The 24,667-nt window shown below is 39.2% G+C and overlaps 1 protein-coding gene across 2 annotated transcripts; it reads left to right on the top strand.

Annotated features, from left to right (window-relative positions):
- Positions 1-10,836: 10,836 nt before the first annotated feature.
- On the top strand, positions 10,837-22,907 carry LOC143568436 (putative calcium-transporting ATPase 11, plasma membrane-type). 2 transcript variants are annotated; one of them, XM_077054594.1, is made up of 7 exons: positions 10,837-11,013; positions 16,049-16,103; positions 17,304-19,222; positions 19,879-20,034; positions 20,124-20,295; positions 21,666-21,964; positions 22,484-22,907. In XM_077054594.1, the coding sequence occupies exons 1-7, from the start codon at positions 10,837-10,839 to the stop codon at positions 22,778-22,780; spliced, it is 3,075 nt and encodes a 1,024-aa protein (XP_076910709.1). In that variant the 3' UTR covers positions 22,781-22,907. The 2 variants fall into 2 exon arrangements, with proteins under 2 accessions (XP_076910709.1, XP_076910710.1); XM_077054595.1 differs by lacking the exon at positions 16,049-16,103 and having other exon boundaries at positions 10,886-11,013; positions 22,484-22,904.
- Positions 22,908-24,667: the final 1,760 nt, after the last annotated feature.

Here is a 24,667-nt window from a genome sequence, read left to right as displayed (position 1 = left end):
AGCAGAAGACACATCCTAAATAGTATTTGGTTAACGGTCTTATTAAAGAAAAGTTTAGATTACATCGAAACAGAAAAACATAATTACCACCCCCTTCTATTGAGATCAGAAGATGGGTAAAGTGAGACCACTATAAACGTTTCGTATCTCTCCCGTTGAAAATTAATTATGAGAATTTTTTTTAAGAGACCCGTTATTTGTATGCATCCAAACTCAAGCAACCATTTGAAAAATCCTCATAAGACCTTTTAAAGGTAAGGGGCTATGATTTAATACAATAAATATAGGGTATATTGGATTTTAATAATCTCAATGTTGACTTACCGGTTGACTCTAAGTCCAACTTAAGAAATGTATCAAGACTGTCAAAACTTTGTCTTTTAACATATTTTCATCCATCAAACTTTTTTATAACGGAGTTTAACCCCGTTAGCATTTTCAAATACGAATCAAATAGAATTTCGAATATGACGTATAATATGAATATGAATTCGAATCGAATAATTCAACTTTTAATCAAATACAAATACTAGAAAAAAATAAAGGTTTCGAATTATTTGATTCGAATAATTTAAAACTCCATTATTCGATACTAAAAACCTTTCAATTCTCAATAACAAAAGTGATTTTCACTTTATTGGTCCCAACAAAGAAAGTTATCACCTTAAATTGGATTTACTGATTTAGCGTAGATCTACTAGCAAATTAAAATATCAAATATTTGACTCTTGATGTCCATCCATGGGTGGCTATGGCTAAATGCTAATTCGTACCGAAGAAACACTAATCGACCCCGGGCAGACTACGGATAATCTGGGGGTTAAATAGATGTTTCCCACGAGGGTTAGGTCCGGCAAAGATGGTTATTCTTCTGATGACCTGCAAAACAGACACCGTGAGCTCGTCACTGAGAAGGGGGGGTACCTCCTTGTGACCACCCTCCGGCGTGAGAATCAGACTAGATTGCTCTTGAATATAAGTGTATATTAAGAGAAATGACTAGAGCAGATATATGAGATAAGATATGATAATCAGATATTAAGATATGATACCGTTCCAAGGTGTTGGAGTATTTATAGCCGAAGGTAGGTGTCCAAGAAGGTACAGCCGGCTGTATAATATTCCTTTTCTACCAACTGTGGGCTACGCACGTGCCATGCTGGTGGTTGGTGGGTAGGCAGCGGCTGATAGTGACCAGGCCGGCTGTGTACTATTCCTTTTCCACCAACTGCAGGCTATGTACGTGCTACGACAGGGGTTGGTGAGTAGGCAACGGCTGATAGTGACATTAAGTACTAGAGCGTGCTGCTCGTCGTACTGTTGTCAGTGAGCTGTCGCTGCTTTGGTCAGATCTTTTGTACTATACCTTGGCAGGTACAGTACAAAAGATCCTCCAGTAGCGTACGGACTGGCTCATTTGGGCGGGAGTATTCCCGGCTTGCTCATTCCTTCTTCAGGTGACATTACTGAATTATTTGAGAGTTAGTGCCTTGTGCGTGTAGCCTTGCTGTTAGTGCTGGTAGCCTTCCCTGATGTCTAGTATCCGCAGCTGCGGGAACAGGCGGAGTACGTCACCATTGGGAGGCTTTTCTTGCGGGAACAGCTTGCGTACTGCGCGTAAGGACGTCGTCTCTCTGAGCGTGGTGGGTCCTGCGGATCCAGTTGGTCTTTGCGCAGACGTCCCTTTTTAAGGTGAGTCTTGCGGGTCCAACTGCGCAGACGTCCCTTTTCAAGGTGAGTCTTGCGGGTCCAACTGGGCTTTGCTGGGACCTACCTCTTCAAGTCCCCCCAGTCCAATGTTCTTCTCATGAATTGTTAATAAGTGAGGTGAACTTTTGGACTTAAGCAAGGGGTTTTGAAAAGGGGTTTAGTTTTAAGGTTTCCCATTGGGATTCTTCCAGCGGAAGTCCTAATGTCACGTGCAGAAATTCCCGACTTTTCTGCTTGATCTTTGGGTATGATGCGGGTAGGTCTGTAACCTCCTCGCAAGTCAGGAGCGTTGAGTTCCACTTGTGTAGATTCTCCATGAGGTTTTGGTAGTTTTAAACATAGTGATCAATTATGTTAAACAACCAATTCCATCTTGGAGCTTCAAACAATCTAGTTCTCAACGTTCCCGCTATGCGGGGATGTTATTTTCGTTTCCGCAAGCATGGCCCAGAAGATCCTTCTTGGTTTCAATTCCCTGCGAGTGCTAAGTATGTGAAGGGTTTTTCGTTGACATTGTACCCGCACTCGTCTTATAGTTACTTTACTTCCAAGGTATTCTTGGCTTCAATTCCCTGCAGGTGCTAAGTATGTGAAGGGTTTTGCCTTGACACTGTACCCGCACCTGTCTTATAGTTACTTGGTTGCCAAGGTATTCTTGGCTTCAATTCCCTTCGGGTGCTAAGTATGTGAAGGGTTTTGCCTTGACACTGTACCCGCACCTGTCTTATAGTTACTTGGTTGTCAAGGTAAGGGGGTATAGTCCCGCTTACTTTTGAATCTTTTTGACTTGCGTTATAAACGTTATATGACTTGCTCATGCATATTTTAGTTTAACTTAGCAATTTTCCAAGTGTTTTGAATAAGTTAACCTTTCGACGCGCGGTTGTCAATAGGTTAATGTTCAGTTTCCTCTATCATGGTTGTGCGGGTAGGACCGTCACTTTCATTTAGTGGGATGACCAAACTTTACCTATAACTGACATGCGTGAAGGTTTTCCTCATCTTTTCCTTAGAAACTTTTGCCGTTTTTTGTGTTTATGCGGGTTTTGCCGCCGTCCACACGCAACGACTTCTTTCCATATTTATGCGGTGAATACCGGCATATCCGTCCGGAAAGTTCATAAGTATAAATGTAAAGCGATCAACACAATGTGATAAAGGAGAATCATTTCCATTAGAAGTGGCTCCAGGCCGTTTCTTTATAAGTTTGGAATTAATCTACATGTAACATTTGCGTAATTGAGCTCAATTCCATGTTCTTGGGACGGGAGTGCCATCGAGCCTCTCGAGCCGGTATGCGCCCTTTCCCAAGACTTCTTTGATAATGTATGGACCTTCCCAGACCGGGGCCAGCTTTCCTGGGCGCTCTTGGTTCGAAGCCTCGTTGTTACGCAATATGTAGTCTCCTACATTGAAGTTGCAGAGTTTTACCCGCGTGTTGTAGTACTTTTGCATTTGTCGCTTGTAATTCTCTTCACGCGCTGCGGCTAAGTCTCTGCGTTCTTCGGTTAGCATGAGGTCTAACCGTCTTTCTGCATTATTGTCTTCTGGTTGAATCATGACCCTTGGTGAGGGTAGACCAATTTTGACCGGGACCATGGCTTCAGTGCCATAAGTGAGGCTGAACGGGGTTTCTCCCGTGCTTGCCTTTTTCATTGTTCTGTTTGCCCAAAGGACGTGTGGAACTTCGTCCACCCAGCCGGATCTGTGTTCCAGGAGTCTTTTCTTTATGCCGTCGACGATGCTCTTATTTGCTCTTTCCACCTCACCATTACCCTGTGGGTGCGCCACTGAGGTAAAGGTGTGGGTGATTTGAAGTTCATTCAGCCACTGTTGTAGCTTCTTGTCAGCAAAGTTGGTGCCGTTATCGCTCACCAAATTCTGTGGAAGTCCGAAACGACAAATAATAAATTCCCAAATAAATTTTTTGATATGTTTTGCGGTTGTTTGGGCTAATGGTTTTGCTTCTATCCACTTGGTGAAGTAATCGATGGCCACCACTAGAAACTGAACGTTCCCAGCTGCTGTGGGAAATGGGCCTGTCACATCGATGGCCCATTTCTGAAATGGCCATGAGGAGGTGACTGGAACAAGTTCATTCTTCGGGCGATGCGTGTTAGGTGCGTGGAGCTGGCAAGATCTACACTTTCTGATGTACGCCAGCGCATCCGTATGCATCCTCGGCCAAAAGTATCCTGCGTTGTTTAGCTTAGCTACGACAGCGCGTGGACCTGCGTGTACTCCACAGATGCCCTCGTGTACTTCCCTTAGGAGGTAGTCAGCATCTTGGTTGTCCACGCATCTTAGGAGTGGGCCAAGAAAGTTACGTCTGTAAAGGAAGTCATCGATGAGTTGATAGTTCAGTGCTTTACAGCGTAGTTTTCTTGCATGTGTTTTTGACTCTGGTAGTATACCCGCCGCAAGGTAATTTATTATTGGTGTCATCCACGTTCCTGTGCCGGTTTGGATGACACAGACTTCCTTGTGTGGGACTGATGGTGCTCCAAGGAGTTCAATGCGGATGTCTTTTCCCAAGTGGGTGAAGGCCAATGACGCAAGCTTGCTTAACGCATCCGCAGATTTGTTTTCGCTACGCTTGACGTGTATGACTTTACAATCGTTAAAATCGCGCATAAGGGTTTTTGCTTGTGCGAGGTACAGGGCCATTGTGTCGTTCATGGCCGTGTACGTCCCGTTTATCTGGTTGGCTACTAACATGGAATCCACGTGGGCTTCCAAGTTTTTCACTCCCATCTTACGCGCAATTCTCAGCCCGGCCAATAATGCTTCATACTCCGCTTCGTTATTTGTACTTGGAAAATCCAGTCGAATAGCGTAAGTGTATTCTTGGCCTGCTGGGTTGGTTAGTTTCAACCCTGCGCCTGAGCCCTCGTTGCTGGCTGCTCCATCAGTGTAGAGTCGCCAGACATCATCGATGTCCTGTGCTGGAGAGGGTTGAGCCTCGTCCTGGCACTTTTTCTCCCGCGAAGCGGGGACTTCTGCAATAAAATCGGCCCAGACCTGGCCTTTTATGGCTGGCCTCGGCTTATACTTTATCGCGTATTCTCCCAATTCTATTGCCCATTTGGCTAGGCGTCCCGACAATTCGGGTTTGCCTAGAACGTTTGCGAGTTTGAAGTTGGTGAGAATGGTGATTGGGTGACCTTGGAAGTATCGTCTTAGCCTGCGTGAAGCCTGTACAAGTGCTAAGACTAATTTTTCCAGGGTAGAGTACCGGGTTTCTACGTCTGTTAAGACACGGCTAACATAGTAGATTGGCATCTGGATGCCTTTTCGCTTGACTAGCAGGACGGCCCCGGTTGCTCTATCTGTGGCGGAGAGGTATAGAATTAACTCCTCCCCGCTTCTGGTGCTGTGAGCGTTGGGAGTTCGATCAAGCGTGACCGGATTTCCTGAAAAGCTGCTTCCGCTTCTGGTGTCCAGCGGAAGTGCGTTTTCTTTAAACAGTTTCTCAGCGTTGACACGAATGGGAACGACCTATCCGCATGGTTTGCCAAAAAGCGGTTAAGTGCGACTAGGCGTCCATTCAGTGTCTGAGCTTGCTTGATGGTAGTAGGTGATTCCATTTTGATAATGGCTTCGACCTTTTCAGGGTTCGCTCTGAAGCCATCTTTAGTAACAATGACTCATAAGAACTTCCCTTTTTCCATCACAAAGGAACACTTGCTCGGGTTGAGCTTCATGTTTATCTTTCTGAGCGTGTTAAAAGTTTCTTCGATGTCTTTCAACATCGTTTTTTGGTCAGGGCTTTTGATGACCATGTCATCCATGTAGACTTCCAAGTTCCTCCCAATTTGGGCATGAAACTCTTTGTCCATCAGGCGTTGGTATGTGAACCCAGCATTCTTAAGTCCGAATGGCATCATTTGATAACAAAATGTGCCATCGGGCGTCCGAAATGTGGTTTTGTCCTGATCGTCAATGGCCATGTGGATTTGATGGTACCCCATATACGCGTCAAGAAATCATTTAAGGCGAAACGGTGCTAACGAATCTACCTTAAGATCAATTTCGGGTAACGGGTAACAATCTTTGGGGCATGCTTTGTTCAAGTCTTTGAAATCTATGCACATGCGCCATTGTTTGTTAGACTTCGGTACCATGACGGGATTTGCAACCCATGTTTGATATCTGCTAACGCGTACGATGCCCGCGTCAAGGAGTTCCTTGACTTGGGTTCTACACGCGTTAGCTTGTTCCGCCCCATTACTCTGCGCTTTTGTATGACAGGCGTAAAAGCCGGGTCACACTTGAGCTTATGCTCTGCCTTACTTCGGGGTACACCAGTCATGTCAGCTGGTGTCCACGCGAAGATGTCAGCGTTTTTCTGTAGTAAGCGTTTGAGTAAGGTGCGCGTAGGATCAGTGACTGTTGGGCCAATGGTAACAACCTGGTCAGGGTATTTGCCATTGAAGGCCCATTCTTCTGGTTCGGTGATGGTTGGTTTAGCCATATTTGGTTTGGGTGTTGATGAGACAGATGCGATGCATACCTGGGGAATACCGGTGACCATCGCTACGCCCTCAGCTGTTGGCCATCCCATCATGCCGTGGATTGAAGATACCACGGCATTGAATCTTGCCATCCCGTCTCTCCCGAAGAGAATGTCGTATGTGTGGTGTGGCTTCCTCATTACGACAAAGTCCACGTCTTCTGTGCGGGAGTGTTTCCCGTCTGTGAGAATGACGGGGAAGGATAGGATACCCAGGGGGGTGTTTGTGCTGCCGTCAAACCCTTCCATCGAGGCGTAGACCGTTTCCAGGCGTTCCTTGTCTTCGTCGTCTAGCTTGTCGAAGAACTGCCTGTATATAACCGTTGACGAGGCGCCGTTGTCAACAAGAGTGCGGGAAGTGATGTAGTGCCCCAGCTGGTTTTTGATGACGATAGGGCCTTCTTTGCTGGGTCCTCCTGGCACTCGCGGGAAGCGCACCTCAGCTTCCTTCCATGCGCATGGTTCTGTCGTCCGTCTTTTTCTTCCTCTGATGTTACTATGAACCATGTGGATGCTGATGTCAACGGGCTTTCGTCTGTTGCTTTTGTATCGGTTGTCATTCTTCCCTCCATTCTTGATTGATGCCACAAGGTATGTAAGTTTTCCATCCTTGACGAATGTTTCAACAATATCCCTCAAGGATATACACTTCTCAGTGGTGTGACCCTTTGTCCCGTGGAAGTCACAGGATTTGCTCTGATCCGCGTCAGGTCGGTGCCGGACAGTTGGAGCTTTTGGCCATGGGAGTTTCTCAGTGGCAAATATCTCCGTGACGCTTTTGGTGAGCGGCGTCCACCGGGGGTGTCGGCTTGATGGGTGCGTGTTATCCCTTCCGCCTACTAAAGAGCGAGAGCTGGATGAGGTGTCAAAGTTTACCCTTGACTGCCAAATGCCTAGCTTCCTCCTTTTGTTTTGCCGGGCGGTCCGGACGTTGTTTTCCCTAGTCCCTTGCGTGTAGAGGTTTGTACTTTGGGGGAGATCCCTACCCAGTTGCTTCTCCGTTTCGGCAAAGCGCTTGGCCGCCGTCATGATGGCATCCCATGTGGATGGCATGCCGTCTTTACCCGTCAACGTGCGGATAAGCTCTGGGTATTCGGCGCCCTGGATGAAAGCGGCGCGAACAAGATCTTCGCTTATGGTGCCCAGACTCAGCTTTTTCGAGTTAAAGCGAATGATTAAGTCTAGTAAAGATTCATCCTCCTCGCTAACGCAGTTGAGGATCGTCCACTGCTCTTCAGTATATTTCCTCTGTTGACTGAAGTGTTGGCTGAACTTGTGTTGGAAGTCCGCCCAATCGTAGATGTGGTGGACCGGTAGGCAGTCAAACCACGCTCTAGCCGCTCCAACCAGCGTCATCTGGAACCTATAACACCACGTGGGTTCCGTCCAGTTGCTGACGGTTGCCCCCGCTATGAATCTGTTCAAGTGATCGTCTGGGTCGGATATACCATCATAAGTGCCGATGTTGGGCATCTGCTTGGCACTCTTCGGGGCGATTGCTTCTGCAATGTCCCTTGCAAACTTGGATGTTCCCGCATTTGCAGCAGTTGGTCTAAAGGTTTTGGAGAAGTCACGTGAGTTTCCCCCCGCGTTCCTTTGTTTGAAGGTTTCTCCAAAATTCCTTCTCGGTTGGAAGTCCGTTTCGTTACGCTTCCCTTTCGCCCTATGGCGAGGGTTTGCGTCACTGTCGGATTCCTCCCGATCATCGTCCGAGGACTCGCACTCATTGCTCATGTTGAGCTGTTGTCGAGTGCTTCCGAATTCGTCAGCCTGTTGGAGTGAACGTAAGCGTTCGTCCAACTCAGCATGGAATTCCTTCTGACGTGCTTCCGCCCTTGCTTTAACTTGATCAAGTGTTTGGCGGGGGAGCCTCGTCTGTTGTCTTTCCGCCTGGGTATTAATGAATCCCAGGGGATGATTGTTTACTGCACTTGCCCCCGCTTGGGTAACCGGGGTAGTGTTCGTAAAATTTACTGCACTTGCCCCGGCTTGAGTAACCGGGGTAGTGTTCATAAAATTTGTGTACTCGCCGGTGTTCCTCCCAGTAGCTGGTGTTGTGATTACCGGGGTTTCTTGGTCACTCGCTGGCCTTGGGACCGGAGTAACGTTAACCATCTTTCCAGAAGTTTTGAAAAAACTGAAAAATAATAAGTTCTAGCTTTTATGCACGGATGGCGCCAATGAAGAAACACTAATCGACCCCGGGCAGACTACGGATAATCTGGGGGTTAAATAGATGTTTCTCACGAGGGCTAGGTCCGGCAAAGATGGTTGTTCTTCCGATGACCTGCAAAACAGACACCGTGAGCTCGTCACTGAGAAGGGGGGGTACCTCCTTATGACCACCCTCCGGCGTGAGAATCAGACTAGATTGCTCTTGAATATAAGTGTATATTAAGAGAAATGACTAGAGCAGATATATGAGATAAGATATGATAATCAGATATTAAGATATGATACCGTTCCAAGGTGTTGGAGTATTTATAGCCGAAGGTAGGTGTCCAAGAAGGTACAGCCGGCTGTACAATATTCCTTTTCTACCAACTGTGGGCTACGCACGTGCCATGCTGGTGGTTGGTGGGTAGGCAGCGACTGATAGTGACCAGGCCGGCTGTGTACTATTCCTTTTCCACCAACTGCAGGCTATGTACGTGCTACGACAGGGGTTGGTGAGTAGGCAGCGGCTGATAGTGACATTAAGTACTAGAGCGTGCTGCTCGTCGTACTGTTGTCAGTGAGCTGTCGCTGCTTTGGTCAGATCTTTTGTACTATACCTTGGCAGGTACAGTACAAAAGATCCTCCAGTAGCGTACGGACTGGCTCATTTGGGCGGGAGTATTCCCGGCTTTGGGCGGGAGTATTCCCGGCTTTGGGCGGGAGTATTCCCGGCTTGCTCATTCCTTATTCATGTGACATTACTGAATTATTTGAGAGTTAGTGCCTTGTGCGTGTAGCCTTGCTGTTAGTGCGGGTAGCCTTCCCTGATGGCTAGTATCCGCAGCTGCGGGAACAGGCGGAGTACGTCACCATTGGGAGGCTTTTCATGCTGGAACAGCTTGCGTACTGCGCGTAAGGACGTCGTCTCTCTGAGCGTGGTGGGTCCTGCGGATCCAGTTGGTCTTTGCGCAGGCGTCCCCTTTTAAGGTGAGTCTTGCGGGTCCAACTGCAGACGTCCCTTTTCAAGGTGAGTCTTGCGGGTCCAACTGGGCTCTGCTGGGACCTACCTCTTCACGTACATTTTTCTTGTAATTAAATACGTGGGACCCTGCCCTTTTAATGCTTAAATCCTTCCTCCACTTGTGTCTTCTCCATCCATCCATCCAGGGGCGGATCTACAGTGTTAATGGGTGGTTCCCCGGAACCACCCGAGTTTCGAAATAATAGTGAATTTATATATAGAAAATATTAAAGGAACCACCTTATAAATTAGGAAGGAACCACTTAATTTATAATCAAAGCCTTGGTCCAGCCGGTAAACAGGTGGTTTTGAAACCTGGAGGTCACAGGTTCAATTCTGGTTTCCAACTTAAATTTTTGGACTTTTTTTTTACTAACTCAAACCTTATAATAATTAGGCTTTTATAATAAAAATACAAAGACACCACAAAAAAACAGCGCCTCCCTCCCTGACCCTCTTCAAACCTACTAGCCGTCCCCATTCAGCCGTTCTCCGACCACCGCGGCACCACCGCCACTTTTCCAGCCGATCAATACACTCATCATGCCTTCTACTCTTCCTCGAAGCTCGATTGCTCGAATCCTCCCACTTTGAAGGTAAGTTTACATTTATTGTTAAATGCTAATTGTTCTTGATTGTTAACTACTTAATTGCTAAGTTATTTATTAAATTTAGTTTTAGTTTGTTAGATTGTTAGTTTTTAGTTTGTTAACAAGTTTCTTTACCCGCGCACGCAACACGCAGGGGGTCATAGGTGTTAGATAGTGCAATGGTAATCTAGTCATACCATGAGCTCTTTTACCCGTACCACAAGTTGTAGATAACGCAATGGAAGTATTAGAAAAAAAATATACTTATGTTGAAAAGCCTAGTAACATTAGGACCTACAGTTTGGTAGATGTTGACAATCATCATCAAGCCTTGAACCTGAAACCGCTCTCTTCCCTTACTTTTACAATATCCATATAATACATCATCATCAAAGTTCCAAGTAGTATGTAAACATTATGTTGAGATATTTTAAAAACGTGTCAGATTGAAAAGTTATGTTGATGGAATAGACTAATTCAACAACAAAGGGAGCAATAATGTTATTAATCAAATATATAAATTCAGTGTCATAGTGTATGAAATCATTTCAAATTATCCACGGATTTCAATTAAATTTAGCCCACTAAAAGTATAATGAGATGACATAGATGAACTTTAATGACGGTGTCCCTTTTATTATTTTATCGTGTTTTTATTACGTAATGAACTTTGCCCGATCCATCGAACCGACCCGAATCTCAAACCGACCCGGATTTTTTTATACTCGACTCTATTAAATTGAAGAATCTAAAAGTTGTGCACCACCTAAAAAAATTCCTGGATCCGCCACTGCATCCATCCGCTCTCATAAGCTCCGATCCTAGTCAACGAGGAACCTGCAACAATGGTGGAAAGCTATCTACCGGAGGAGTTTCATGTTCCGCACAAGCATCCGTCGGAGGACGCCCTCCGCAACTGGCGGAAGGCCGTCACGCTCGTCAAAAACAGCCGCCGAAGGTTCCGGCATGTAGCCGACCTCAAAAGGAGATCTCTTCACAATGACAGATTGTGTAAAATCAAGGTTAACTCACTTCATCTTCCTTCACCTTCAAATGCACTCGTGTATTGATTTCAGATCTGTGATTTGATTAGTTTCTGTGTGTGAAATTAAATTAGTAAAGTTTATCAGTTTGATCACTGTGAGCTGGTCCTACACTCCCACTACCAGTTAACGATTAATTAACGGCGTTAACGTTACTCATTTCTGGTTGAAAACTGAAAACGCCTTTTGGTAATTGATTTTCCATTTGTTTTCTTTACTTTCATTATTATTATTATTATTATTATTATTATTATTATTATTATTATTATTATTCCTATTTTGATGGATTATAAGATGTTTAGGGTGTTAAAAGGAAGGTTAGGGGTACAAACCTTACAATGTATAAATATTGTCGTTTAAAAAAAAATTATTATGTTATTGTAGCAGAGATAATTTAGGGAACATTATTTTGTTAGCCAACATATTTGAATAGGATTTAGATGATTATTGCTCTTTAAGGGTGGCAAAACAAATCCATTTGGGTTGTTTTGGGTCAATTTGGATAACTTTTAAAATTGAGATAGGTTAGGATGGATCAAAAGAATTTTACAAGAAGGTCAAGATGGGTTGAGAAAATGCTAGTGACTTTTGGTTATAGGTTAGAATGGGTTTGTTTATGGGTTAGAATAAACTAAAACAAGTTTTATCCAATTTTATTTCAAACAAAACCCACGGAATCGAATAGAAACCAAGAAATCGTTGAAACCGAACATATACCGAAACCGATCGAAATGGAAAAAAGCAAAACTGAAGCAAAAAAAAATGAAAAACTGAACCTGGACCGAGACAAAACCGAGGTTTTTTTTTTTTTTTTATGAACGAGGAAGACGGGGAAAACATTTTAGTTATTTTACTTTTTACGTTTTCAATTTATATTTTGAGTTATTATTTTTTTATTAATTTTTTTGCATATTTTTTTAGAGGTTTTTGAACCCTTTGTATTTTAACCTTAACTTAGTTCAAGATAGGGGTTAACTTTACCCATCTTGACCCATATCCATCCTAAACCGAATGAAACCGGGAGATTGAAACCGAACAAAATCCGAAAACATTGAAACCGAATAGATACCAAAACGAAAAAAAGTAAAAATGAACGAAAAAAAAAACGAGCCTGAACCGAGACAAAAACAAGTTTTTTTTTTTTTTTTTATGAATCGAGGACAACGGCGATGACATTTTAGTTATTTTTCACTTTACGTTTTTGATTTATATTTTGAGTTATTAATTTTTTATTAAATTTTTTGAATATTTTTTTGTGGGGTTTTTGAAACCCTTTACATTTTAACCTTTACTTGGGTCAAGATGGATTAACTTTACCTATCTTGCCCATACCCATCCTGACTCTCTATTTTAAAAATCCATCCTGACCCATACCCATCCTGACCCAAACTCATCCTAACCCATCACCCAAATCCAACCCAACCCGCTCATATTGCCATCTCTACAAATTATGCCCAAAACTTCATTGACAATGGGTATTTTGTGATTACTTTATGTTTATGTGGTCAAGTGGTAGACATTATTGAGGATACACAATAATTCAGCATATAAAAATTACTGATACAGAAAAGACACCTTGCTTTTAGGGACCCATTATACTCCACTAATTTCTTTTAGTCTATTTTACATCTCTTTATCAATCAAATTATTTTTTAGCTTCGATCCTTGATTTTAATGGTTTCGTGATTTATCTGATTCTGTTGATTAGTAATGTATTGATAGAGTGTAGTGAGGTTTTTAATAACGATTTCATGAGTTACAGAAAAAGAAAGTTTTCACTCTTACTTGTTAGTTAATCTTAATCTAGTTCGCCTTTTACACCTTATTTTTTTATATTTGTTTTAAATCACTTAATCATTAATTAGACTAATCTTTTTGTCTTAAAAATGGTTTCTAGTCTTACTTTTCACATTTGTATTTGTGTAAACTTTAGAAAAAGTATTTAAAAAGACTATATATAGACTATATAATAATTTATGAAAGACAAAACGCTCTATAAAAATATGAAACATTTTAGTAAAGACAAAAACCGTAAAGCTAAATAACAAAACGTCCTATAAAATTTTTATGAAAGTATCGTATATTTTAAAAACGACTTTTAAAATACAACGGAGATTTAGAAGTCAACTAACAAAGTGAATAAAAGACTCAAACGATTTTATAACTTTTTAAACGTTAAATTATAAGAAAAAAAAACTTAGTTAAAAAATTAAGAAAGATCAAACCCAGTTGTGAACATACACAAAAAATATTTAACAACTTTTAATTGACTGATTAACTTGTAAAGCAAAAAGGTAATCAAAGAAAAAAAAGTGGGGATATATTTATTTAAATTTTAAAGCGAATACGCGTTGAAAGAGCGTTAATTCTTTATCGTCATACAGTTACATGTATTTTTCGTCACTTGCAAAAGGAACCAAATAAATACAGCTTTTGAAAATAAGGTGCAAGCCAACTTTATGTATACTAAGATTCCTTTAGCAACACGATTCTTTGGTGATTATAATTTTATTTCACAAAGTATTTACGATAAAAGGTTCCCTTGTTTTTATATATTTTAAAAGAAAAACATTTGACTCGATAATAATGTGTCCGGGTGAATTTACTTAATTTTACCGTTATTTTTTCAGTGGCTTTATGCTAAATTTTGTATGGCCGCCTCAAGTAGAGGTGTACAAAAAAAACCGGTTTGGAACCGGTTAACCTAAAACCGAGCCAGACCAGCTCATATCTAAAAGCCGAATCGAACCGCCGGTTTGTATACTAGTTCGTTCATTTCACAATCAAACCGGTTTTAAAACTGAACCGAATCGCCTCAAACCGGTTTTAAACGGAATCGGTTTGGTCAGTTTGACAAGTTTTAGGTTTTGACCATGCAAAACCCAATCCAGCTTGGTTTGAAAAAATGAAAGTGGTTTTGTACACCTCTAGCCACAAGGATGGGGCAAAGTGGGCAATCGCCAGGTCTACTTTCTTGAGAAGCCCAAATAATTGAAAAAGGTTATATACATTTTATATATTTTACTATCTTGTATTAACTTTAATATTTTAGGGCAATTTTTCCACTTGCTCCAGACCATGGAGTTTTATGGGATTATTTGGGACATCATATGTATTACATTTTGAGAATTTATCGTACTCAACATAATATATAAATTGTAAAATTCAAACTTTTGATCTCTTGGTTACGACTGAATGATATCTCGCTATCAACTTTGCTATATTTTCGTGGTTATTATGGAATCCATAGAAAAAAAAAATCATTGTCTCAATATCGTTGTTTCCTTGGACTTGTTCAAAATATAATTAGAGATCTAGTCATTTTTTGTGTACATTTTTTAATATTCTTTTCTTGGTTTTTTGTGTGACGGTATATGTTTTTTCTATTTTTATTTTAATGAAAAAACGAATCTTTACAGTTAAAGTCAAATGGTTCGTATTTTTATATTAGCAACCAACTTTTATAGATATAATATTACCGGCATGGTTTCTTGCATGTTGGGTTGGGACCCACCAGCATCTGGACCAACAAAAAGCTTGTAGTTTTTATTTTCTTCAAAATTTAAAAAAGATTTTACCATTTCTTTCTATGGATAGAATTTGGTAGAACAAATCCATCAAATATGTTGAATTTTCATGTTGTCACATGATGACATCAACAACCATCCCAAATGGTCCTTTTGTAATTTTAATCAGTTGTGTACTTGTGTATATGAGGAGTTTCATAGAAATTTCATTCACTTTAAGCACCACTAACATGGTCCTGTCACATTCAACTATTAGTTGATTCAATTACAGAAAATGCAGAAAGTGAGTTGGAAAAGTAAGTGGACAGGGGAGCATCAAAACTTTAATATTTTGAGATTTGTTTTAATTGTATTTTGTTAAATTTTAAATTTTATGTTCCAAAAATGATTATAAAATACCTTTAGTAGTGATTTTAATAGTAACTAGGTACTAAACCGGCGCTTTGTGCCGGGCTTATAAAAAATCGTGCATTGCGGTGGCGCACCGACACGAATTTGGTCAGTTTCAGTTTACGGCACCGAAACAAAACAAAAAAAATAAATTAATTAATCAGCAAAACCCACTGTGAACAAAAATCTGGGATGGGGGCTGCGAACCAACGCAAATTTGATTGGTATCGAAGGTGATGGCATTAAAAAAAAACTGCGACGAACTAAAAATAATAATTACCAACGCATTGCAGCCGCGAACCGATACGAATTCAGCTAGTTACTAGTAGTAGTAATAAACTAATAACTAAAAAATAAAAGAAACTAAATTATTTAATTAAAAAGAAAACAGGGGAGACCACTTAGGTGCCGCAAGTGGCTTGTTAACATATAACAAGATTAACATATAAATAAATAAAATTGTTAAAACGTCGTTTATTCGAACGGTAAAACCCGAGCATCGGAAAACTTGAGCGTTGTAGGTCCTGGGTGTCGACGCGAATTCTAATGGTTTCGGACCAGAATTCAAACAGTAAATAAAACAAAAAAACATCCATTTTGTAAAATAAAACTTGAGTGTCGTCGGTCCAGATGTAGCGGCAGTGAATCCACGTGAATTTGGTCGGTTTCGGTTCCGTTAACTATGGCACCGAAATTTAAAAAACAAAACATAGACAAAACAAAAATACAAATGATATACAAGTAACCACCATGAGATTCGATTCTGCGAAGCATGAAACCCACACTAACACACCTACTAACATTTTGCCATCACAGCAATGAATAACTTTGGTCAGTAGGTGGAAATAGTTGCATTTAAAGTCAAAGGTAATTTTCACATAAACAATCTGTGGCACCGACATTCAGTCATTTACCTTATATAATAATAGTTCAGATAGTTAGCCAGTTAGGTGACCTGCTTGTTGAATAAAATAATTTAAGAAATAAACATTTCAATACGTTTGATTCATCATTTCACTCTAGTTTACTTTTTACTAATCCTAAGTAGCAATGTAATTATGTTTTCTCTCATTTCTTTCATGTCTCACCTTTGTCAGGAAAGTCTTCGGGTTACCTTCCTGGCTATGAGAGCAGCATTGCGGTTTATTGATGGTATGCTACGTTTGTAACACCTGCATTTTTATGACTCGATAAAGATTTTTTACTGTAGAGATTGATCCAACTTTTGCGAAATATTGAACACGTGGACACGCTACTCAACTTACATAATGTCAAACATAAAAGTTACGTTAATCACAACTACGCTTAAAACATGGCAGTTCAAGTATCTACACGACTTAGATTAATATTTTGTAACCACAACCGACATTTCTCAAGTTTTATATGTTTGATGATTCACCCAAGACTTGATGATCTAGCTCTCATTTTAAGCATTTAACCTGAAAGTATATTATTAATAACTTATTAGCTAATGCTAAATGGAGTATGCATCATAACATACATGAGTGATCACGTACATTTTCACATCTATTATACAAGTCTTAAGCATATCAACGCATATCACCACCGGTTGATCATTCCAACTAATTCGAACCATAATCAACTTCTTAGACATCTATGATGGTTGTTGGGACTCATATCAATACCTTAACAACTACATTCTATCAATACTTTAACACCTACATTCAGCTTTAAGTCCTTCATTCCAAATTTTGACCTATGGTCACTATGCATATGTTCACTTCAACTGAAGATACATCCTCCAGGCTACAACTTGCCAGACTAAATTTACCCATTATCTTTGGTATAACATGTCACTAGATTACCCAAAAATCCCAAACATTCATACATAGCATGTACATCATTAATGGAGTTTTGAGAATTGTAACCAATTTACTCATCCACAAAAGTTACTCATAGCCCATATAAACTAAAATTTCAAAGAAATGCTTACCATTGCTACATTCTCTTTTAAGTTTGATCAGTGAACACATTTTCCCCCTTTAATGATTAGGATGTCTTTACCTTAAAGTAGGGATAATTTTCTTCTAGCACCCTTAAACAATCCAATTACACTAGTAAGTAACATAACTCAACTCTAATCATAAACTGATCTTTAATTATTTGAGTCTAAATACTTTCATAGTTTCATATGATACGCCCAAATGCCTGATATTACATTCGTATATACATATTTAAAGATGTATAAGTTAGAAGGCAAGTTCACTTGTTGTATAGCATTAGGACTCCCATTAAGATGTTTTCTTTTATGCAAATTTAAAGTCATTAACTTATGATAATGCCATGTTTCGTGAAGTATATGGTCTTAATACCTGAAAACTGCATTCACAGCTGGTCATTCTGCAAACCACCATCCAGAAGATGCAAAAGTTTCCGACTTCCACAATAATCCAGACAAACTTGCTTCCATGGTCCAAAACTACCGTGTGAAAATCTTAAGATCCCTTGGTGGAGTCAAAGGAGTTGCAGAAGCAGTACAAGTCAACATAGATGAAGGAGTCAAGTCAACAGAGTTGGCCAGTAGACAAGAAACTTATGGTGTCAACAAATACACTGAAAAACCCTCCAAAAACTTCTTCATGTTTGTATGGGAAGCTCTTCATGATCTAACCCTAATCATCCTTATGGTTTGTGGTGCCGTATCAATCGGTGTCGGCCTCGCAACTGAAGGCTTTCCAGATGGATTATATGATGGGTTAGGAATATTGTTAAGTATTTTATTAGTAGTTACAGTTACTGCTGTGAGTGACTACAGACAATCTTTACAGTTTAAAGATTTAGACAAAGAGAAGAAAAAGATTTCGTGTCAAGTAACGCGTGATGGGTGTCGAAAAAAGGTTTCAATTTATGACTTAGTTGTTGGAGATATTGTTCATTTATCCATTGGTGATCAAGTTCCTGCTGATGGTATATTCATATCCGGTTACAGTTTGTTAATTGATGAATCGAGTTTAACCGGTGAAAGTGAAGCTGTGCATATAGACGAGAAAAAACCATTTGTTCTCGGTGGGACCAAAGTGCAGGATGGCTCGGCTAAAATGCTCATTGCAGCGGTTGGTATGCGAACCGAATGGGAAAAGTTAATGGAAACGTTAAGTGACGAAGGGGAAAACGAGACCCCATTGCAAGTGAAGTTAAACGGTGTGGCTACGATTATTGGTAAGATCGGGTTAGTGTTTGCAGTGTTGACTTTTCTCGTGTTGATTGTGAGGTTTCTTGTGGACAAAGCGATGCGAAATAATTTTTCGAGCTGGACTATGAGTGATGCGTTGAGTATTCTTGACTATTTTGCGACTGCGGTTACAATTATTGTTGTTGCAGTACCAGAAGGATTACCGTTAGCTGTCACGTTAAGTCTTGCATTTGCAATGAAGAAATTAATGGATGATAAAGCACTCGTGAGACATTTATCTGCTTGTGAAACGATGGGTTCCTCTACTTGCATATGCACGGATAAAACCGGGACTTTAACAACCAATCATATGGTGGTTGATAAGATATGGGTATCTGGTCAAATACAAGTTGTTAAAGAACGTTTACCGTTACACGAAAACGTGTCAACCGTTCTTTTACAGTGTATATTTGAATGTACAGGGTCTGAAGTGGTCAAAGGTGCAAATGGTCAAACTTCCATTTTGGGCACTCCAACTGAATCAGCAATATTGGAATTTGGTTTGCTTTTAGGTGGTGATTTTGGTACCGTTCGTAGTGAGATTAAACTACTAAAAATGGAGCCGTTTAATTCTAAGAAAAAGAATATGTCGGTTATTACCCGTTTACCAAATGGGCAAATACGCGCATTTTGCAAAGGTGCGTCAGAAATAGTATTGCAAATGTGTGACAAGATAATAGATGAGAGTCTGGAACTGGTTGAAATGACTGAAGAAAAAGCAAAGGCCGTTACAAAAGTGATTAACGAGTTTGCGGATCAGGCTTTAAGAACTCTTTGTTTGGCTTATGTTGATGTGGAAGGAGAGTTTGATGTGCAAAAAGGCATTCCTGCTTTGGGGTATACTTTGATTGCGGTTGTGGGTATTAAGGATCCGCTTAGACCAGGGGTAAAAAAGGCAGTTAAGACGTGTTCGGCAGCTGGTATTACTGTGCGTATGGTTACGGGTGATAATATAAATACGACTAGAGCCATAGCGAAAGAATGTGGTATACTTTGTGATAATGGTGTTGCTATTGAAGGACCTGAGTTTAGAAATAAAACTGATCAAGAAAAGAGGAGCCTTGCACCATTGATTCAGGTACAAAACATTATTATATCACAAAAATAGTTAAAAGTATTTATGATGGAAACTGGATTATAGCAGAAGCAAATTTTACCCATTTACAGAATGGGCCAATTTGGTCTGTGTTTTATCTCTAACGGGTTTAAAATATTCTAAATGGGTTGAATGGGCTAAAAGGCCCAAGTCTATTTTAAAGCATACGGCCTCCTAAATTTTGGTAGTTATATTAACTAATATTGTTTTTCTGTAATAACCTTAACTTTTTCCAAGAATGACAACTAAGTGAGCCTGAATCCATTTTGACAAGAAAAAGGTTGAGTGGGTCACCCCCCCCCCCCCCCCTGTGGACCCGTTTGAACCTTATAACAAAAGAGAAAGTAACCCGTACTAGAAAGTAACCCATTTTCAACCCGAATCAATTTTGACAAAAAGGGGTTAGTGGGCCAGACCGACCCATTTGCACCCATGCTAGAAAGTAATCCTTTCCAACCCGAATCCATTTTGACAAAAAAAAATGGTTTGCTGGTCAGCCCGACCTGTTGGCATCCATACTATAAAGTAACCTGTTTTCAATCCAAATCCATTTTGACAAACAACGGGTTAACAGGTCAGCCCAACCGAGTTATCTAACTGCCGCCACCGAACTTTTAACTGCTTTTCCACATGTACAGGTCATGGCCAGATCATCACCAACAGACAAGTTGGAGTTAGTTAAGAACTTGAGGGCTTTATCCGAGGTAGTTGCAGTTACTGGTGATGGGACAAACGATGCACCCGCGTTGCATGAATCAGATATCGGATTCGCAATGGGGATAGCAGGAACAGAGGTTGGTAACTTGGTATCTCTTATTTTCTGTTTCAAATGATTCAGATATTAAATTCTGAATCTGGTACGCCACGTGTCATGCATCCATAGGTTGCTAAAGAACAAGCTGACGTCATTGTCATGGATGATGATTTTGCAACAATTGTTAAAGTAGCCGAATGGGGACGTGCAGTTTACATAAACATTCAAAAGTTTGTGCAGTTTCAGTTAACAGTTAATATAGTTGCTTTGATGATAAACTTTGTTTCTGCATGCATCACAGGTGCGTTGTTCTTTATCTGCATGAAACCGAAAAATCCTATTTGTAATCGGAAAAGCCGAAATAACAAACCCAAACAAAAACCGACCCTTTGGTTTTATATTTTCTTAAAACCGAATTTTGGTTCGGTTTTGGTTTTGCATGTAAATGTGACAGGAAAATCCGAAGCGAGCCAAATTTATTGGTTTTCAACTTTTATTTTAAATGTAAGTAATTTAAAAGAATTTAATAGATAGTGTTACCTAAATACTTTATCCCAAATGTATAATAATCAATCTTACTATACTATTAAAGCAATACAAGGTTTTCACATGACATTCAACTAGCATGTCCACATAGGCTTCCAACTCATCAATTTTCCATTTATATAATTTCCACATGTTAATTTGAACATTAATTTTAAACATTAACTCCTAAGTTGAAGAAAGTTTCAAAATAAATTGTTATAATCATCATTTATTGAGTACTAAGACAATTAATTGTTTTCATTTGTTATTTTTTTAATTTTGAGACTTTGTTATTTATTATTTTTTTTTTTGGATTTTGGGAAATTATTTATGAACGTTTGGACTGGATGTTTGGATTGAAATGAGGGTTTAAGTCATGAGGTTTGGATTATATTGTGGCTTTATTAAACGCGCGATTTAATAACAATTATAATTATATCTCATTGTTATAGTTATATTTTTAGCATTTTTTATGTTATGTACTTAAATGTTTTATAATTTCAATAAAAATAGTTTTTATAACACATGACTTACATATGACTTCAGTAGATGATGAAGTTTTAACTAATATGTCTTTTTTGTTTCATGGTATAAGTTAGAAATATGTGGCATGACTTAGAATTGTGATTTTAAATTGTTATTTTCTCTATTTGTCTTTATATTTGGGGTTCTTTTAATTAAAATAACAATGTGATACCTTATAATAATAATAATGCTAGATTATCTGACGTTTACAATTCGTTAAAATGTATGTAACAAACACGCACGCGCGCGCACACACACACACATACACACATATATATATATATATATGAAGTTTTATATATTTTCTGTCCGTGTGTAACACGGGATCTAACCCAGTTAATTATTAATTAACAAAAAGATTTAAAACTAAATTCATTATTTTTCCTAAAAACCGAACCGAACTGAAACAAATTTATGGAATTTCATTTTTTTTATTTTAAACGCTGGTTAATTTAAAAGAATTTAATAATATAACCCAAATCATAAGCCGAGTTATTGGTTTTTGGTTTGGTTCCCTACTCAAACCGATTCATGCACACCCCTAATGGATGGGCCGGATAATTGGTCAGCAACTCGGTGGTGTTAAGTTGACCCGAAACACTTTTATGTGCTGTTTTTCAGGGTCTGCTCCCCTAACTGCTGTGCAATTGCTATGGGTGAACCTGATCATGGACACTTTGGGTGCATTAGCGCTGGCTACTGAACCGCCAAATGACGGGCTAATGAAGAGACAGCCGGTTATGCGAACCGAAAGTTTCATCACAAAGACCATGTGGAGGAATATTATTGGTCAAAGTGTTTACCAGATGGCTGTGCTATTTGTGTTGAATTTTGCTGGGAAGCCCATTTTGAATTTGCATGGAGATAATGCAACTGCTATTCTCAATACTTTCATATTCATCACCTTTGTTTTCTGTCAGGTATAGTTTTTATAATTTAAAAGGTCTAGAAACTACTTTGAGTTACCGTATTTTACCTGTTGGATTAAAGGGGTTGTGTTTAGTTTGACCCATTTAATTAAAATGGTTGACTGACCACCCGTTTGACTCATTTTCTTAATGGGTTAAACAGGTCGGTTACATGATTTTAGTGTGTCTTTGACACGGATAAATATATGGGTCTTGTTCGGGTTTAATAGTTCAACCCGTGAACCCGACACAGTTGACACGCTAAAAAGCCGCTTATATGGATGAAAGTTGTCCAAAATGCTCTTTTAATTCATAAACCTTTTAAATAATTTTTCTTTCAAAAAGTTTTTCAAGTGTTTAAAATTGAAAAACTTATAAAGTTACATATCAAAATAGTTGATACTTGATATGAATTATATTCAAATGCATAAAGACCTCATAAATTGCTCTATTAAATTATACTTGTAACAATAAGATAGTATAAAATATATTTTAACAAAAAATCTTTTTCGGCACAACTTCCTTTTGTAGGTATTTAACGAAGTAAACAGCCGAGATATCAACGAGATAAACATTTTTCGTGGAATGTTGAGCAGTTGGGTCTTCATCGGTGTGATGCTCTCGACCGTTGTTTTCCAAATCATCATCGTGGAGTTTCTTGGTACTTTTGCAAGCACTGTGCCCCTAGATTGGGACCTGTGGTTGCTCAGCATTGCAATAGGTTTTGTGAGCATGCCCATTGCAGTTGTTTTGAAGTGCATTCCTGTTGAAAGGCAGCATCATAGTGGTTATGTGAGCCTCTCTGGTGGTCCAGAAGAAAATGTTTGATGAAATGTGAAAGAGAACACAACCTTGCTTCAATTTGTCACGCCATGAAAATATAACTTCTGAATCCTTATCTGTGTAGGTTTTTTCTTTTTAAACGGCAACTCACAGACTCTCTAACTCTACTCCTAAATTACAACTTCTTTTGATAACCAAGAGGCTTGAACCCTCGACATTTGAAAAGACAAAGCCCAACACCTTGATATCGCAAGGACAAAGCACCTTTGGTTATTATATATCTGTGTAGATGGTAGCCATGTTTTATGGTTACCACAGTGGAAGTTGGATAGATGTGAGAGAGAAAAAAAATCTATATAGGCGGGTGAACCGCTGAACCGTTGATGTTATGAACCAGCTGTGTGTCGGTCGTTTATTGTATGTGATTATACTCCTAATTGATATATCTGTTGTAATAAATTAAAAACTGAAAACACTATATCAGATATCTAGCACCAAGAAAGTAGAAGAAAAGTGGTAAGAAAAAGTAGCATTGAATAATAAACAAGGGAGTTGAGTAGGTTACTAGGTTACATTACAATTGCACCAAGGCTTGTTTCCCTAAAACAAGGAATAAAAATTGTGTTATTATTCAAAGAGTTCCTCACTTCTCATTTGATTAAACTTTTCTTAATTAACAGTCCTTTCTGATTTCTCTCTGACATTTTCATAAATGTTGAGTTCTTGTTTATGGTTTATAAATCTCTATGTGGTTTTAGTTAAATAAGTTCTTTAAAATTGTAATAGGTTATATGTGTCCTCAAATTGTAGGCGTCATTATCGTGTAATATGGTCTAGTGGTTGGATAGTCCATGCATGTTTAATACATAAGGTTGCGAGGCTGATGCTTCTAGTTGATCCTGTTTATAAGTTACACTTCAGGCATTGGATACTTAACCCGACCATGAATTCCAATTTCAACCGATACACGACACTTTCGTGATGTTATCGGTACATCCTTTGCGTGCTATGGCTTTTTCTTGACTTTGAGAGAGCTTTTGTAGTTAAACATGAAGAGAGCCCGAGAGGATTAAATTATATACATAGAGCATTTGTAATTTTCTTTTATTTAATATCACATGTTTATATTTAATTATCTTTTAACTTGTTATGTGTATAAATAATAACACAATTACATATAAGTGATTAAGTTAAATAAGTTTCAAACAGTTAAACCTTTTTATATAAGTGAGTGGTTTTTGTGAATTTTTGTGTAACTTTGAAATAAATTTACAATTAAAGATATACATATAACTATGAATCAAGTAAAACGAATGAACAATGCTATTTAGTTCATATTCACCTTTTTATTTGCTAGTAATTAATCCCTATAAGTTAGTTACAAATAGAGATGACAATGAAACATATATTGATACTTTTATCCCTATATAAGATTGTAAAACAATGTTCCTGGGACATTTGAACCAAAACAAGGTACACCTCAGTACGTATTTATCGATTAAGCATATAAACGCTTTTTACGTAACGAACGAACGACTAACCGAACGGGTCGGGTTATGACCCAGATATCCCGGGGGGGGGGGGGAGGGCATCTGTAGTGATATACGATTAATAGAAGCTAATATATTAGTATTATGGCCTTAGTTTGATAGCAAACAAGTTAAACGAAAATATGCTCGTTTAACTACCCACTATAGATTTAAATGCGAAAGATAGTTAAAAACCAAGCATTGTATCATACGTTAAGCCGAAAAAGACTTACCAAACACTTATTTGAAATGATTTAAGCAATCCGTGAAAATATTTTCGAATTTTACAAACGTATAATATGTTTTTATAAATTTATACAAAAATAGCCGAAAAACACTCGTTTTCTGTAGGTTCCCAGCCGGATCTACACGAGATATCGCGTACTACGTAGGTGCGGAATCC

This window comes from Bidens hawaiensis, unplaced genomic scaffold (assembly GCF_021521415.1).
Source record: "Bidens hawaiensis isolate Kalapana, Puna unplaced genomic scaffold, B.hawaiensis_p1.1 tig00023990_1, whole genome shotgun sequence".
Classification (NCBI taxonomy): Eukaryota; Viridiplantae; Streptophyta; class Magnoliopsida; order Asterales; family Asteraceae; genus Bidens; species Bidens hawaiensis.
Note: the sequence above shows the minus strand (reverse complement) of the source record. Positions and strands in the feature narration are given on the sequence as shown.

What these genes read in the sequence shown, in the direction of transcription:
- LOC143568436 (XM_077054594.1), top strand. Translation starts at nt 10,837, where the DNA reads ATGGTGGAAAGCTATCTACCGGAGGAGTTTCATGTTCCGCACAAGCAT. An exon ending in TGGGGATAGCAGGAACAGAG is followed by an intron (nt 20,035 to 20,123) that starts GTTGGTAACTTG and finishes ATGCATCCATAG; the next exon opens with GTTGCTAAAGAACAAGCTGA. An exon ending in TGTTTCTGCATGCATCACAG is followed by an intron (nt 20,296 to 21,665) that starts GTGCGTTGTTCT and finishes GCTGTTTTTCAG; the next exon opens with GGTCTGCTCCCCTAACTGCT.